Here is an 18,355-nt window from a genome sequence, read left to right as displayed (position 1 = left end):
TCCTTAAATAAGGGCTGGTGTATTAGAAAGGTATTCAAAGTCTAGTTTATCTTCTTCCCTTTCCCTTTTATTTTAAATAGACCCATCCACCTACAGGAAATGTGAGATCATTTTGCAGAAAGGTTGGAGCCGTGTCTGTGAACCAGTCAGGCTTTTAAGGATTTCAGTTCAGAGTATTCTGTTCTTTGCAGTATTCTCATTCATTAGTGCGTGTTGTGCATGTCTCCAGGTGTCTAAATACTTGCTAGTAGAACCAACAGTCCAAATGCAAAGGATAATAGTAAAAGATGATTGTACACAAAGGTCCATTTCTGACCAAAAATGGATAGGGATATTTGCATGTGTGTGTATGCACACATACAGATAAACGCATGCCTTTATTTTAAGCAGAATGACATGTGACTTGTGTTTATTTATTTTTAAAACTCAGTCCCATGTAACTATTTTGAGCACTGTTTATTTTTTGAAGATTTCTTTGCACAATTTATTATATTTTTCAGTGTGGTTGAGGACTGCAACCATTACTATTTTGTGTGTTTTTAATACATTCCTCTTTTTAGGTCATTATTATTCACACGGCCACTCTTTCTTGAGGATGGCATCACTTTCTGTTGAAGAACTGATTTCACTCTTTGTTTAATGTTTCCTACTGGTTGCTTTATGTCATATAAAACTAATTATCATTAAGGATTTAATATGAATATATATGGATTTGATTAGCTTTACTCAGCTTTCAGAGTAGTTGCTATCTATGAGTTCTTATCTTTAGAAGGTTGTTTACTCTTTAATCAGCCTAACAAATGGGGCCTGGGGCAAATGAACTCATTCTCATGCACATGTTTATAAAACAGTTCTTACTAATGTTTGAGATAAATTAAAATAAAAACCAACAAGAACATGAAAAGAGACTAAGAGTAATGTTAATCTGGCAATTTAAACCAATTTGGTTTTTCAAACGACCTTCCATCTTTCACAGCATTTAAAGATATGTAAGATGACTATCATTAGTACCAGATACTATCGATCTGGTGAGGGAAACTTAAAACTTATTTTCTAAATGTCTTTAAAGCTGAGGTGGCGAAGAATGACCTCTGACTTTTCCAAAGGTCCAAGGTTGAATCATGGCTATGCTGTGCTTCCAACATGTCACTTAACCCAATTGTCTACGTCATTAACTATTTTTCTGGCTTGAATCATGTCCCCAAATGATTTTCTGTCAAGCCTTCTGATATGAAAGAGAGTGGATTCAGAGAATCTTTAGGAAAGTTAAGAGCCCTGTGCATTTGGAGGAAGTAAATCAACTCAGCTACTTAGTTAATTTATTTGATATATATAAAACACTGGTAATTTAGAAATTTGGTTACCACTGATAAGGAGCTCTGGTAGCGTAGTGGTTACAAATCGGGCTGCGAACCATAAGGTCAGCAGTTCGAAACTACCAGCGGTTCCGCGGGAGAAAGATGAGGCGTTCTGTTCCCGTAAAGATTAACAGCCTCGGAAACCCTGTGCAGGGTCGCTGTGAGTCGGAACCGACTCCACGGCACATAACAACAACAACAAAGTTTGTCTTGTATGCTACTAAGAATATTTAGCTTTATGCTTACTGTTGATTTGTCTAACTTTTTTTATAGTGAGTGGCATGAATGTTACTACTGTATTTAATGTTTTAGCCCAAATGATATGTGGGGAAATCTCAAAGTCATTGAATATATTCTAGGTGACTCTGTTGTTAAGTTCCCTTGAGTTGGTTCCGACTCGTAGTGACCGTGCATAGGGTTTCCAAGGAGCGGCTGGTGACCTTGAGGTTCAAACCAATTTACCTTGAACTGCTGCCCTTGAGGTTCAAACCTACCTTGAAGTTCAGAGCATTAACTCGTAGTGCCACACCAGGACTCCAACCAAAACTGACTCCAACAAAACTGAATTGCCATTTTTGTTCAAGCTGCTGATGCTTCATACTGTTGAGTCAATTCCAACTGAAAACAACCTTTTATAGGGTCTCTGAGGCTATACATTTTACAGAAGTAGAAAGCCTCATCTTTTTCTAGCAGAGTAGCTGGTGGATTCAAACTGCTGATCTTGCGTTTAGCCACCCAAGACATAATCCACCACACTACCAAAGATCCTTAAGGTTGAGAGAGGGCAGAGATTATGGGGAATAAAGACATCCCTAGGATATCTGTCACTTTTCAAATTGTGTTATTGTTTTTAAGTGCAATCAAGTTGGGTACAACTCATAGCGGCCCTGTATAGAGTTACCGAGGAGCATCTGATGAATTTGTTAAGGTTGTAGATTGAGCTTCTTTTTCCAAAATTGCATGTTACTTTTCTATGAAAACATTTAAGAGTTTACCCCACTTTATTTTGGATTGATAGAATTTTGTGTCCCAGCCATTCATTATAATGAAGCACCCTTGCATCGAACATAGTTGATGGGATGCCGGGGCCACCTATGGTAAAATAAGAAGTCTCCCTTTGTAATCAAAGCTTAAATTGCCTTCCTTGGCTTCCTTCCGTCAGGAGATAAAGAAGTTTCAAGTACTAAAAGTATGCAGACTGAAGAGCCTATTATGTCAGGTGAATTACTCATGAGTCAGGTTGATCCTTATGCCTAAATTGGCCAATTAAGGTGTGGGCGAACAGAGATGGAAGAATGAAGGGAACCCTATTGGTGTAAATGACCAAACCTCTTACTATTCTCCCAGGTCCATTTCTGAAACACAGTGGAACACCGCGTAGCTAAGACTGACCTGACCTTCAGTATATCCACCATGGGCCAGAGTGATTTCCTCTCCACCTCTAGTAAAGCTAAATTGATATCTATCTCTAAAAACTTCATAAAACAAACCAAAAACCTAGGATGTTTTTTAATGACTTATTGACTTTTCAGATTGTTCTTTAAGCTGTTTTTTAAACTTTAAAGGCAACACTGATAATGAACGCTTCCAAATGGTAAAACAGAAAATCCCCTTCAAATATAACCGGCCCGTAGAAGAGTGGATGCAGGAAAAAGGTAACCGTCATTAAACTTTCATTTTAAAATCATTTGATTCTAAACCCTCATTTTTAAAGCCTGCAAATAAATGTTTCTTAAATGATAATCGCCTGCTGCATAAATGAGTGTTTTAATTTTCATTATAATTTGTGTCAGCTTCCACCTGCCATATGTTGATAAATCATGCTATAACATTGCCATTAAAATACAGTTAAAGGGACTAACATCTAGCCTGGTATCAATGCGACAACAAACAAGAATTTCCAGGAACCTCTTTTTTTTAAAAAAAAAAAAAAATGTATTATGGCAATTTAACCACTGCATGACATTATTTGCTAATTTGTTTTAAATTACCTCTTCCACTAAAGCTCACTAAAGAAATTCCAGAAAGTACTTTGTAAAAACTTACATCTTGAGGCTGATTTGGCTTTACTATCTGTAACATGTATTTGTGTTTTTTTTTTTTAAATCAGAGATTGACTTTTGTAACTTGAACTTGTTGCAAACAAATGTTATAAAAGGAACATTTTTTAAAAATTGTTTTTAAACAAAGAATGAGAAAGGTGAATTTTGCCTTTATACTCAAACCTACAGAGGCAGACATATTTTGTGAAAGGTTAATTGTGTCCTACTCCTAGTTGCTGACTGAAAGTAAAAAAGAAAAAAAAGAACTTATTTTACACTTGGGTTGTGTGGTGCCCTTGTGTGTTTGTTTTTTATATAACAGAAGTGTAAGAGGTTAAGACAGTGCATTGGACATGAAGGACAAGACAGAGGTTTCTGATTTGCTGGAGGAAACCACCACTCTGTTAATAAAAGAGGGCAGCGGTTATAACTGATGTTAGAATTTTCTGTGTGGCTTCTATTTGTTAGGAAGGAAACCATTGTCTTTCAGTGAAATACTCTCTGTTTTAAAAAGTCTATTTATTCTGTCCTTTCCGGAGTCAGTCAGTATAAGCTACTTTTGTCTCAAGACGTTAAGTTCTTAACATTTGTAGAGATTTGATGGAGTTACATATATATGTGTGTGTGTGTGTGTATGTAGACATTGAATACATTTCTTAGTATATACTTTAAAAATAAAAGCCTAAAACCTACTATAGATTTAAAATTCAGAGAAAATATTTGGACCCTTCAACACCGAAAATCCTCACTGGGTCTTAACTGTTTGCCCTGTTTTTAACGCATGTGGTCTAATTAAAAATAAATTAAGACTAACTCTAAAAAGCAAATAATTTTGTTCAGTAATCACTAGTTCATAAAGTCCCTTTAACATTAAAGACAATGACTGCCTCACTGTTTAAAAAAAAGATAAGAAAACTAGATGCATGTCAGAGTCTCATGTGCCTGAGAGAACTTTTTTTGTTTCTTCCAATTTTATGTTTAATAATATTTTCTTTTACTCCATTGCCTTTTGAAGTCTAAGTTTAATAGCATGCCAGGCATTTTCATTTGTATAAACCATTACAAAGTTATTAGTAGGCTTTTAGTTTTCTTATAGTCACTTGACATTCATAACAGATATTTTTTAGTATACAAGAAATAGAGGGTTTGGGTTGGGGTGGTTAAGGCTGGCTGGACAAATGACTTCTGATTTATTAATCAAATATACATATGTTTTTATATGCATATAAAAGGCTTATTTGCTAACTTTGAAGTTCTCTTCTATATTGTTATCACTGAAATTACTGTTTTTTATAATTTGGGTGAGTAATGTCTGTTCATTCTATTGCTATGCCTCTTCCTCTGCCTAGCTAACTTTCCTTTCAAGAATTATAAAGCATTAAGAACACAGATAAATATAGATGGATCATTAAGGGGACACCTTGCAAAGTACTTGGAAAGCCTCTTTGGAGTTATTTCTGTCATTGAGGAAGAGAGTCTGTTCACAACATTCCCAAGTCTGCTTTATGTCTCAGTCTGCTATTGACTGACTTTCTGACCTTAGACAATCCACTTAACCTCCTTATAGCTCAGATTTCCCATCTGAGGAGAGGAGAAATAATGCTGCTTTTTCCTCAAGGGTGTTCTGAAGTTTAATTAATTAGTTCTTTGAGCCACACTGACTGGAGATGTACAAAGATTTAATTTAAGCAGTATGTGAACTTGATTTCCAAATGAGATAACAATTAATGACTTCCAAGACGATGGGAATTCAAAACAAAACAAAGTATAACCTGTTATAAATCTTGTACTTTGTTATAACACACAAATTAAGTAACCATTATAAAGATAAAATCTTTTTTTTTTAAACCACATTTTGTATCGCTGATGGCAGAACAATCCTCAGACTGGGCAAACAATACCACCCCTAACACATAACGCATATGTGCATATAGATACAATATATACATGGTGTTGTTAAAGTGCTGTGGAGTCCTTCCGACTCATAGAGACCCAATATAGGTTTTCCAAGGCTGTAAATCTTTACAGGAGCAGAAAGCCTCATCTTTTTCCCTGTGAAGTGGCTAATGGGCTCAAACAGCTGACTTTGTGGTTCACAATACAGTGCTTATCCCACAGAGCCATTGTACTCCCCAAAATATCCATGATAAAAATTCAATTGATCATAAAGAGTGACAGTAATGAGATCTGCCAGTGATTTTGAGAATTACTTCTTAGACAAGTGATAAAAGGAAACATTGTCCAGCTGGTTTCTCAGATCTTTCACAGGGTAGGGTTAGTAAGTAATGGCTGTGTCTCACCTGCTTCTCTTTCTCGTAATTATCTAGCAGAGATAAATTGATCAGAAGAAGGGAGGTAGGAGAGTGAAAGTGTCTCCCTTTAAAGCCAGCTTGCTTTGCACAAACCACTTAAAAACATGGTTCAGGAAGCTAGGAGAGGATCTTGGCCCAGAAGAAAAGTAAATCTAACCAGAAATAAACCAAGTAACAAACAAACAAATGGAAACAAATATTTCTTATAGCATAATGGAAGCATAAGCAACTCCCTGTGAACAGTTATAGAGGGCTGTAGTTGCTTCTGCCTCAGAGCAACTCTGAATAGAGTTTCTGAGGCTGTAAGTCTTTGAGGTAGCAGGAAGCTTCATCTTTCTTCTATGAAGTGGCTGGTATGCTCAAACTACCAGTCTTGAAATATGCAATCCAGGGCTTATCTTACAGAGTCAGCACGCTCCCCAGAACAGTAAGAGGCATGCACGCCAGGCCATTTATTAGTGTTACTGTGCATTGAACTTCTTGCTGCATCTTGCATTAAGAGGAGAGAAACCAAAGAATAGGCAATGGAGCATGTGCATGGGATACTAAAAGAGTTGGTGAGGAACTAATGGAAATCTATTAGATCTGTCTCAATTGTAACCTTGAGATCTAGGTAATTCTGGCATCAGTCAGGCCAGCACATCCCATTTCCATGTTCCAAAGATATTTCTAAAATGCAGATCATTTTCACTAGAACAAAATTTTCTAATGAACTATATACATACTTCAATGTTTGAGGTCTTGAAAACGGTTGTTATAACTCTACTAAATACCCTTAAGAGTTTTTCAGATGAGCAAAGTTGACTCCGGCAGAAAGAATGCCATCTGAGCAGAGACATTTCCCCCTCTTTTACTCTTTCATTTCATCCATTCTTATATATTGAGCTGATGTTCCACACTTTACACCAGAAACTTAAGGAAAAATAAACAGGTTTGAAGACCTTGTGAGAAAAGTTAATAGCCCAAACATCACAAAACATTTTTATCATATTGAAAATTGTAGAGCAAAATGTTTCAAAATACACACTTTTATTAATCAAGCAAAAATAACAGAGAGTCTGTTTCCAGTTGTTTGTTTGTTTTGCTAAAATAATTTAGGTGATTAAATTTAAAATGAGTGGAACATTATTTGATCAATTATGAAAGTGGAGAAAATTTCAAAAGGGATAGACTTAATTCCTTTAATAAAGTTCTTTTTACCCCTTTCTCCATTTAGAAAAACAGAAGGAAGAAATCCTAGGAAATTAACAGTATAGGAAGGCTTCAGTATATTATATGTCCTGATATATTACAATGATTTTTAAAAAGTGATTTGGGTTTTCTGGGGGAAAACCTAGCACTTTGGAGAGTTCTTTATAAGCAGAAGTAGTTGGGAGTTAAATAGTTGAATTTCACTTTTTTAAAATCTATTTTGTCATGATTTTATTTTATTCTGATAATTTTCTTTCCACAGAATCATAAATGATTCCCAAGTGGGAAATCCAAGTAAGGTGAAGTATTGGTATTCTTCAATCCATTGACATACTTCTGTATCATTTTTACAAGTTTTATGTGGTGCCTTCATCATAAATACTACCAGTCTTTAAAAATTCAATACTTCTGAGTGATATATTATCCTTTTATTTTCCCCCAAAGGCATTATCAGTGCCCATTTATTTTCCATCTTTTAGAAAATGATTTAGTTGTATGACCACAATCTCCCAAAAAGTTAATAGACATAGGAAATGGTCAGCCATAATGTTTATTGAATAGCAAATGTAGGTAGAACACTATGTACTATGAAGAGTACTAAGAAATAAGGTGTTTCACAACTAGAATGTTCAATTTTACAAAAGCACAATAAATTCAAGTCTCTTAACTAGAATTTAATTTCAGTTAATTGGACTTATCTAACAGAATTATTTTTTTAAGTGTTCTGTATATGCTTAATGAGGTTTTATTTACCATATATATTTCCTTTAAGTTATCTTACGTGCCATTGTAGCTTAAAAAAACTCAGTACAATAGGTATCAGTGACATATTCTGGTTGTCACGTGATTTGGAACTATTTTTCTATCATTCAGAAATAACAGACCCAAGAAAATTTTGACTCCGTGACAAGCAGTATTAATTGCTTGTTACTGAGTCAAAATTTTTCCTTCCTCAGAACAAAGAGCTAGAGACTTCATTGTTAAGGTTCCTTGAATTTTCAGCTAGACAGTGGAAGAGATAACTATTATGAAATGCTACTTGCCCATATCTATTGAAATTCTGTGATTAACTTTTCTCCTCTTCAGTTGCTCAAGGAAGCCTGTTGTGATGCCTGGTCCATTCTGACCAGGTAAGGCACAGAGATAAAAAAAATGGGAATAATGCTGTTTCCTCCACCCAACCCACTAGGCCGGCAGTTAACCATCTTCAACACCCAGGCGCAAATAGCCATTGGTGGAAAGGACAAAGGACGTCCCTTCCAAGGCCAGCTCTCTGGGCTCTATTATGATGGTTTGAAAGTACTGAACATGGCGGCTGAGAACAACCCCAATATCAAAATCAATGGAAGTGTCCGGCTGGTAGGAGAGGTCCCGTCAATCTTGGGAACAACACAGACAACCTCCATGCCACCAGAAATGTCTACCACTGTCATGGAAACTACCACTACAATGGCTACGACTACAACCCGCAAGAATCGCTCCACAGCCAGCATTCAGGTAAGCCTTTCTCCAAGTAGTAACTGTTTATATTTTCTTGTTTCTGAATCATTGCTATCAGTCAGTGTTGCTATATAACTGAAGAATCTGAATTACTCTTTGTTGGAAGGACGCCTACAGATACTCATTGTAATAAGGCCCAAGAGTATAGAAAGACAAAGTCATTGCTAAAGAAGTTATAAAAGTCTTGTGGCACTCATGGGTTACTAATCCTATCATATTTATCACTGAAATAATAAAACTGTTATTCAAAATAAGCAACGGTCGACTCTTTCAATATAAAATACTCCCTCCTCTTATTTTATTACCTTTTCTTCTAAATAGCAAAAAGGGAAAAGGAGGAAAGAAAAAAAAAAAACTGTTATCGTATGAAAGATTGTATCCTCATTCATTTCTATTCATCTTCTCCAGGTGGCTTTTCTGGAATATGAATTGTTCATTATTGAGGCCAATGAGCACCGTTAAATCAAGGGCAATTGAGACTAGAGGTGCAACTAATCCTTGTAAAATGCTCTTTGTGTTTGATATTGAATCTTGATTAATCACTTGTCCGTTTTGGTTTTTGTCCATTTTGTTTCTTTTATATTTGACCAAGATCCTAATTATATTAGAACATTTAAAGGGTTGAGTTTAGCTCTGCAGGAAGTTCTTAGTTTTGTGGTAAGGTTTTTGTTTTTTCACTTGAAAGTAATTATACCCAAGCTAAAGCTTAATACTTTGCTGACTCCCTTGGCATTTCATAAATCTAGGTAGTCAGGGGGTAGGAAGGGTAATCGAGTTATTAGCCATAAATTCTCTGGCATAAAATAAAACATTTCAACTGCTTGTGGGGAAAATTGTCCGTAGCCTAGTTAGTGTTTGTAGGAAATTCTGTAGATCACTATTTGTCCCTTCTGTTTCTTAGTTTAAAGACATTGTGTAGGGGCTCTTAGAGTCTTTGCCATAACCTTTCCATTGACTTCAGTGGACATGATAAACTTAAAGTCAATCGTCAATTCCATCTCCTGTGTGTCCTCATTCTTCTGAATTAAGTTTTATATGTAGGGAGAAATACAAACATTAGCTTCCCTTTCCCTGTTCTTTGAGGAGAAATATCCAGACAGCAACTTGTCTGACTCCACAGGAACAATTTTCAGCTATATATACTAAAGATGTTATAAGAACAATTGTACATGTTTTAGACAGGCTACTAAGAGCTTAGTTAGCACAACAATCTTATACTGCATAGGCTTTTACATGAAAACCTACACACATGCTCAAAAAAAAAAAAAAATAGCATCTTCACTACTGATATTAAAGCAATAACTCCTGACACTTCACTCTGCTCACTGAAATGAAGATAAAAGGCAATATATATTTCTATTATGACTCTCTATAGCTCGAGAACAGATCTGTTTATTGCTGGTGAAAGGATGTTTCTGTCTGCACAGGTCTTGGCAGAGTTGTTTTGTTTCTGTCAGAATACATTGTGCTAACTCTGTGGGAAGCAGGGGAGCAAAATGACTTTTTCTTTGTAGCAATGGATAGTCCCCTAGTCCTTTTCCATGCCAAGTTGTCACTGCCTTCAGTAGGATTTAATGTTACACAGGGATTCGGGGACTAAGCTATGATAATGATCTGTTTGGGGCTTCCCTCCTTCAGAAAATACACAAATAGGTGCAGATTGGGTCACCTTCTAAATATTTTCCATAAACAAAAGAGTCAGAGCTCTCCAGGAAGAGCAAGGTACAAGGCCCGAAAGTCTTACCAGTAATTATGCCCCTGAATCTCTTACAGCCTGTTGTCATATCACAGGATGGATAATTGGATGATGCCTACTCTCTGGAGTTCAGTGATAAGTGGCTTACATTCTCATGTCTTTTATTTTTGTAAGACTTTAAAAATAATTTTAAAATCTGTTGACACTCTGTTTTTAAGAGTGTAAGAATCCATATTCTTGGAGGAAAGCCTTATAGAATTCACTCGACGGAGATGAGTGATACAAAAGTCCCATATTCACTACAGAGATGTGGTGGTGACTCACAGTGGCCCTGCACAGGGTTTCTGAGGCTGCCAATCTTTGTGGGAACAAAAAAGTCTCATCTTTCTCCTGCGCAGTGGCTGGTGGATTTGAACTGTTGACACTGTGGTTAGCAGCCCAATTCGCAAACCACAGAGCTACCAGGGCTCATTTATAAAGAATAGCCAGAGGAAATGGCTTTGTGTTAAGGGTTTTGTGTTTTGTAGTCATAAGAACCCTGCCCTGCATTCCATGAAAATAAAATAGTTTGCCATGTCCCCGAGCCTGTTCTTGTTTGAAGTACTATAAATTTTGTAGCTTATATTAGGACTTGGGAACCCATCAACCGTTACAGTCTATACAAGGTATAGGAGGATTCCTAGACTCTATAGAGCCCTGGTGTGATGCTGCAGGTTAATGTGCTGGACTGCAAGGTCGGTTTGAACCACAAGGTCAGTGGTTCAAACTCACTACCCTATACAGGGTCACTATGAGTAGATGGCACTTAACAACAACAGTGGAGACATTAGATAAGAATGTTAATCCCAGAAGCTCTAATAGTGAGTCCCTTGTGATAGAGGATACAGATACATGCATTTATTATTATTATTTTTTTGATAAGGTAGGTAGTGGTTTTATAAGGCTCAGATCTCTGGAAGATACTTTAGAAAGAAAAAGTGAGAAAACCTAGGCTTATTGTTCATCAGACCTATAATTCATTGTTTTATCTATATGTGCAATCTTACAGTATTTTTAAATGGTGCCATGTTCTATCCTGTTTTGCTCCAATAACATTGTTAAAGCAGGATGGACTGAATATGTAACTCTTCCAGGAGAAACAAGACAAAACATGTAATGCACAAGTATAAAAACCTGGCTATTAAAAAATCCACTGTTTCTTCTTTAAAGCATAAACTAAGAAAGCAGCAGTTCATTTCTGGTGGGTCTTGGGTGGTACTGACTTCTGATAAAAGGAAAACTACTAAGTTCTATTAATATAACATATGTACTCCTAGTATAGTGCTGTAGAATCAGCATTGGACTTCAAACCACAAGGTTGGAAGTTCAAACCCCCCAGTTGCTAATCAGAAACCCTATACAGTGTTGTTATGAGTTGGAACCAACTCAAAGACAATACGCAACAACAATGCTACTAAGTGTTGTTGTTGTTGTTGTTATGTGCCGTGGAGTCGGTTCTGACTCATAGCGACCCTACACAGGGTTTCCGAGGCTGTAAATCTTTACGGGAGCAGACCGCCTCATCTTTCTCCCGTGGAACCGCTGGTAGTTTCAAACTGCTGACCTTGTGACTCGCAGCCCGATTCGTAACCACTACGCCACCACTGCTTTTTACTGTATATGAATGTAAACAAACGGTTCTTGACTTGATTTGACCTTCCAATGCTCCATTACCCTGAAAATAATTGGTGCTTTCATCTTTTTTATATTCTTCTGGTTTGTTATGGATCTGTATGTAGAACTACTTGTTGTGACATCATGGACTATGTTAAATTGCTCATAGCTAAGGGGTGGAGTCCTGGTGTGGTGCTGTGTAGTAATGCGCCTGACAGCAAAGCCGTTTGAACTGCAAGGTCAGTGGTTCAAGCTCACCAGCAGCTCCTCGGCAACCCTATACAGGCTCACTGTGGGTCAGAACTGACTGGATGGCATTTAACAACAACAACAAATGGTGCTGTAGAATAAGTAATGGACTGCTAACTACAAGGTCAGCAGTTCAAAGCTACCAGCCACTCTTGGAAACCCTGTACAGGATCACTGTGAATCAGAACTGACTCAAAAGCATATAACAACAACAACAATGCCTAAGTATCAGATCACCACACCATAATAGTAAGGGTGTCTCTAGGAGCTCCCTTGAAAAAGAAATAAATACATTCATTGAGAAGTAAGCCATAGATGATAATTCTCCAGTAAGGTCTGATACTTACTAGATCCTCAAGAAATAGTAAATGATGAATAGAATGGTAATAAAGGCTTTACTATATTGTTGTTGTTGTGAAGTCCCGTCGAGTCAGTTCTGACCCATAGTGATCCTGTAGAGGGTTTCCAAGGAGCAGCTGGTGAGCTTGAACTGCCGACCTTGCATTTCAAATGGCTTTGCAGCCTGGTGCATTAACCCACAGTGCCACACCAGGGCTATATTAGCTTAGAGTAATCTAACAACTGGATGTAGAATAAGTTAGGGAAAATTTTCCCTTCACCAGAATAATCAGGGTGATTTTGAAAATTCATTTTCTTTTTTAAAAGTAGTAAGATGAATGTATGACATAGTGATTAAATGCATACACTTGGCACCTGCTTACCTGGTTTAAACCCAGTTCTTCCTCATACTAACTATATGACACTGAGTAAGTCTTCATACATCCTAATTAACTGTTACTTTGAAACTGTTGTAGAACTTAATGGCTTAAAAAATCAGTCATGTTATTTGATTTCATGATATTATGGGTGAGAAATTTGGCAAGGGATTAGGTAGGCAATTCTGGTTTTCAAGGAGATGACTTGGGTCACTCAGAGGTGTTCAACTGAGGGCTCTTCTGGTCTGCCGCAGACCTTTTGCATTGGGGGATTATCTGGAAAGACTGGGTTCAGTTGGAGTCCTTTTTATCTCCAGGTATTCTCAGGATCTCTCCATGTAGTCTTGTTTAGCAGAGTTAACCAAAGACTCACTGCCACTGAGTTGATTCAGTCTCATAGCAACCCTGTCTAGGGTTTCTGAGGCTATAAACCTTCATGGGAGCAGAAAACCTCATCTTTCACTCACAAAATCGCTGATGGGTTTGAACTGCTAATCTTCCAGTTAGCAGTTCAGTGCTTACCGCACAGCACTACACCTCTTTCCTGAAAGCTTGGAACTTGACACAGAGAGTGTTGCAATGGACAGGAAGTAGAGTTGGATAGTTCTTAAAGTATGGGTCTTGAAACTGGCATAGTGTCACTTCTGCTGTATTCCATCAGTGAAAGTGCTCAGAGAGCTTCCCCAGTTACAAGGAAAAGGAGAGTAAAGCTTACTTTTCAATGGGAGTAGGAGCAAGAATTCACAGCCAACCTAAGTCTACCATGTTTCAAAAAGAGGAAAGAGGATTATGAATAGTACCTATATTATATGATTGTTATGAGGCTAAAACTTATTTATTAAAGTAGAAGGATGAAAATAAGTATATCATACATGATAAATTCGTATGCTTTAGCCATTATTATTTTGATCTACTCCCAACACTTGGTATGTAAATGAAAATGCTCTCAAGCAAGGGTCTATCTCTGAAAATGAAGTTGTTCCTTTTGGCAAAAGTGGCTGAAGTGACTGTAGTGTGGGGATCCGGGATTTGAAGGAGGGTCAGGCTAGCACTTGGAGATCTAAGTTAGTTCTGACAAATCAAGTCTCTGAGATCCCAGGAAGGAATTTATCTGACAACTCACTACCCATCTTTAACTATCTTGTCAGTTTTTAAACCAAACTGGAGTTTTAATGGTTTTAAAGAATGTGCCTGATTATAAAATCAGTCCCACTACACTTATTTTTAGTTTACAAAGAAAAAGAATCCAGGAACATTTCCCTCATGGGTTTATAAACTAAAAAGGACACGAGGGCTTGATGTTGTCTATTGGTATGATCAGGATTTTCTGAGTGGTTGTATGTGTTGGGATGGTTGGACCCTAAGGATAAGAAGATTTGGAATTAGGATGGCTGGCTGGAAGTGGGCCTTGTAGAATGAGAACCATTGAATAAGTGGTAATAGGAACAATTAGTAGGTGGCTGAAATGCCAAAAAATAAATTGTGGAAGTTAGAGATGATATTTCTTACAGCAAGAGATATCCAAGTTCAGCTATAATAGAGACTAGAGGGCATTTGTGAGAGATAAGGGATACAGATACTCAAAGCCTTGGCTGGAAAAAAAAACCCCAAAAACCCAGGCATGAGAATCGTGAGAAGAAAGAACAAGATTAGAGTCCTTTAAATTTTCCACCAGGGGTGGTCATCAGACATTTATGTCCACTACAGCTGACCCCATTGTTGGTGGGTAACCATGATAAAACTGATATGTCAACTTCTGAAATGGAAAACCTCTACTCGGTCTACCTTTAAGTTCCTGGGTTCTCAATTCAGCTTAGAAAAAGGAAAAGGACAGAAACAAAAATCTTATAGCATAAACTTTCAGCCTCCATAAAGAAAATGCACCAAGGAGAAAGGAAAAGACCAATGAGGAAACACCTTCAAGGATACTATATATTCTCTTACCTTAGACCTCTGCCCAAGTTACTATCAACACGAAAGAGCTCAGTGTGTTCTGTGCAAATCACTATTTGGAATTGTTTTTAAGCTATTAGCTGGGTTGATCGTGACCAACTTCCCCTGTGCTGGCCAATGGTTAAGTCACCTTGACACTGACCAGTGATGCCAGAAAATTACCAGAAAAATCACAACACTGAGCATGGATTGGAACCAGTCTAATAAACAATAGAAATGAAAGGTGTGAGACCTCATTGAGATTTTGTTCTCATCTCAAACTTCACATCATTGGCAGTGGAGTGTTTCCATGTGAACTGCTTTCAAAAATTCCAAAAGAAAACCATGATATTTCAGGCTTTGTAACAGTGTCCATATGGAGGTCTCCCTACTGTTCTGCTTTTAGTAGTGTTGTTGTTGTTGTAATGTGCCGTGGAGTCGGTTCTGACTCATAGCGACCCTGTACGGGGTTTCCGAGGCTGTAAATCTTTACGGGAGCAGAAAGCCTCATCTTTCTCCCACGGAACAGCTGGTAGTTTCCAACTGCTGACCTTGAGGTTAGCAGCCCGATTCGTAATCACTACACTACCAGAGCTGCTTTTAGTAATGTTAGGCTGGGGAAAATATTGTTGTTAGGTGACTCAAGTTGGTTATTGTGACTTATCCTGTCTCTGTGTGCAACAGAACAAAACTCTGCCCTGGCCTGTGCCATCCTCCCAGTTGGTTCTGTGTTTTAGTCCATTGTGCCAATCCATCATCACATTGGTGGGCTTCCTCTTTTTCACTGATCCTTTACTTTACCAAGCATGGTTTCCTTCTCCAATGGCTGGTTTCTCTTCATGATAGGTCCAAAACACATGAGACAAAAATCTCACCATCCTTAATACTAATGAGCATTCTGGTTGGACTTCTTTTGGTAGTCCATAGCATATTTAATATTATTCCTCAACAATATAATTCACAGACAGCTGCAAAACTGGCATCAATCATTTCTCTCATAGAACAGTCTACTCAGCTGAGTTTAATAGTTCATCGTAATAGTCACACAAAACTCAGACCCCATACTCACAGTTATAGGGTTTATTAGGGAAATAAATAGGTTACAATTCGGGGGCAGCAATGCACAGGACACAGTTTTTCCCATCAGGGTAGCCTCTTCTAAGCCATACCCACAGACAGCACTGTATGTCAAGGCAGTGTTACAGAGCTCTTTGAAGGCTGCTGATAAATACTCATAGGACACACCATTCCACCATAAGCCTGGCACTCAGCTCTAGCTCTGTGGGTCAGCAAACCTAACTCTCCTAATTAACTGTCCAAAATATAAGATCAACATACAAAAATCAGTTGGATTCCTCTATACCAAAAATGACAGCGTTGAAAAGGACATTAGGAAAGCAATACCATTTACAATAGCCACCCAACGGATGAAATATCTAGGAATAAATGTAACCAGAGAAACAAAGGACTTACACAAAGAAAACTACAAGAAACCAAAAGAGACTTAAAAAAATGGAAGACTGTACCATGCTCCTGGATAGGAAAACTTAACATTGTGAAAATGTCAATACTGCCCAATTAAGTGTCCAAAGACATCCCACACTGCGAGTAACTTCCTGCCTAAAGTAACTCAGCTTTATTTACTCCACCACTTTGTCTCATGTTCTGACTCTTGCCTCTGCTGCTTCTCTCCTCCAGTGTCACACCTTTCTTACCTTGGTCATGGAGTTTCCATGCACATGTATTTTGGGGTCCAAAAGACACACTCCACTTAGGCTCCTCTTTGATGGTAGTGAGATTTCCCATTCCTACTTCTGAGATGACTCATTTTATATATGTTAGCATTCCAAGCTTTTACAATCTCAATGAACTCTTCTAACCACTCACAACCGAATCATATATCATTCTATTAGCATTTCCTCCCATCTTCTCTTACCCAGACCCACCATGGCAAAACTGTTTAGTGGGAGCTGCAGACTATGAATAAAAAAGACATTGAGTAATTAATACCGCAGCATTGATTCTTCTTTGGTCTTCCTTATTTACTGTTCAGCTTTCCCATGCATATGAGGTGATTGAAAGTACCATGACTTAGGTCAGGCATATCTTACTCTAAGTACCATCTTTAAGATAAGCTTATGATTGGAAATTGACCCTGCACAGTGAATGTTCCAGGCAAGATCCCATATGTAGATGGGAAGAACATAGACTCTAGAGTTAGAATTCTTAGGTTGGACTCTAAGTTCTTTATTTTACTTAGCTATGTACCACCTCTGAATAGGCTACTTACCCTCTCTGTGCCTTAATTGTTATCTATAAAATGGGTATAATTTTATCTATATCCTATAGGCCTGTTAAGGTGTTCTGGTAGTGTAGTGGTTATGAATCAGGCTGTGAGCCTCAAGGTCAGCAGTTTGAAACTAACAGCTGTTCCACGGGAGAAAGATGAGGCTTTCTGCTCCCATAAAGATTTACAGCCTGGGAAACCCTGTAGAGGGTCACTATGAGTCAGACCGACTCCACGGTGCATAACCACCACCACAGGCTTGTTAGGAGTCCTGGTGTGTCACTATAGCATAAGTACTTGACCACAGTGTTGGTTTAAGCCTACAGGTCAGTGGTTCAAACTCACTAGCTGCTCTTTGGAAACACTATACAGGGTCACTATGAGTTGGAACTGACTCAGTGACTCTTAATAACAGCAACATAGGCTTGTTGTGAATAGTAAATATGCTCATGTGTGGAAAATACTGAGGCCAAGGACAACCTAATAGTAGTTGCCAATGAATGTTAGTCATCAGGCAACCATTTCAACCTAAAACTCTCATAAGAATCTTAGATCATCATATAACTTAGACTTCCTGTATAAGGGGTTAGGAAATTTCAAGAAAATTTTGGTCTTTTCTCACGTAAACCCACAATGGTCCAGGGTTTTTTCCAAGGATCCCATATTGAACCAGAATCTTACTTATCAATTAGAGATATCCATGAGAAACTCTCTTATATTCTTGAGTGGGAATTGGCGTCTGAGAATGGTTGTTTCATACCATTCTCATCTTTAAGATAAGCTTATGATTGGAAATGGTTCCATTTTTATCTGTCAGAAATGGTTCCAAACCAAACAAAACCGAGGCAGTTGCTGCAGGGTGAATTCTAACCCATGACGACCCATGTTTATCAGCACAGAACTGTGCTGTTTGGGGTTTTGACCAGGCATTTCTTCCAAGGTGCTGCTGGCTGCACTCAATCAGCCAACCTTTCCGTTATTTGTAATACTTGGTTCCGCCTAAGTATGTGCAAAACTAGTCAAATATCAACAGTTTCATATGATTTAACTAACTATACAATAGATACAGTTACAGCATGTTGTTATCAGTGGCATTTTTAAGGCCAAACTATAACACTAAATTTTATTAAGGTCTTTTTTAGTCAAACTATCAAGGAGCTCTGGTAGCATAGCGGTTATGAATCAGGCTGCTATCCTCAGGGTTAGCAGTTCGAAACTACCAGCTGTTCTGCAGGAGAAAGAGGAGGCTTTCTGCTCCTGTAAAGATTTACAGCCTCGGCAACCCTCTACAGGGTCACTATGAGTCAGAATGAGTCTTTGGGGTATTCTATGTATAGGATCATATCATCTGCAAATAGAAAGAGTTTTACTTCCTCTTTGCCAATTTGGATGCCTTTGATTTCCCTATCTTGCCTGATA

At 37.8% G+C, this 18,355-nt stretch overlaps 1 protein-coding gene across 4 annotated transcripts in view; it reads left to right on the top strand.

The window, feature by feature from the left end:
* The window catches only part of NRXN3 (neurexin 3), a 1,807,186-nt gene that overhangs the window by 1,553,895 nt on the left and 234,936 nt on the right, over nucleotides 1–18,355 (top strand). For 3 of the 4 annotated variants that reach the window (XM_006864755.1, XM_006864756.1, XM_006864758.1), the window contains one exon: nucleotides 8,093–8,400. In XM_006864755.1, the coding sequence (XP_006864817.1) occupies nucleotides 8,093–8,400 (308 nt within the window). Of the gene's footprint in view, nucleotides 1–2,923; nucleotides 3,014–8,092; nucleotides 8,401–18,355 lie in introns of all 4 variants that reach the window. The other variant, XM_006864757.1, reaches the window with a different exon arrangement.

This window comes from Chrysochloris asiatica, unplaced genomic scaffold (assembly GCF_000296735.1).
Source record: "Chrysochloris asiatica unplaced genomic scaffold, ChrAsi1.0 scaffold00070, whole genome shotgun sequence".
Classification (NCBI taxonomy): Eukaryota; Metazoa; Chordata; class Mammalia; order Afrosoricida; family Chrysochloridae; genus Chrysochloris; species Chrysochloris asiatica.
The sequence above is the reverse complement of the archived record's forward strand: the minus strand, read 5'-3'. Positions and strand labels throughout refer to the sequence as shown.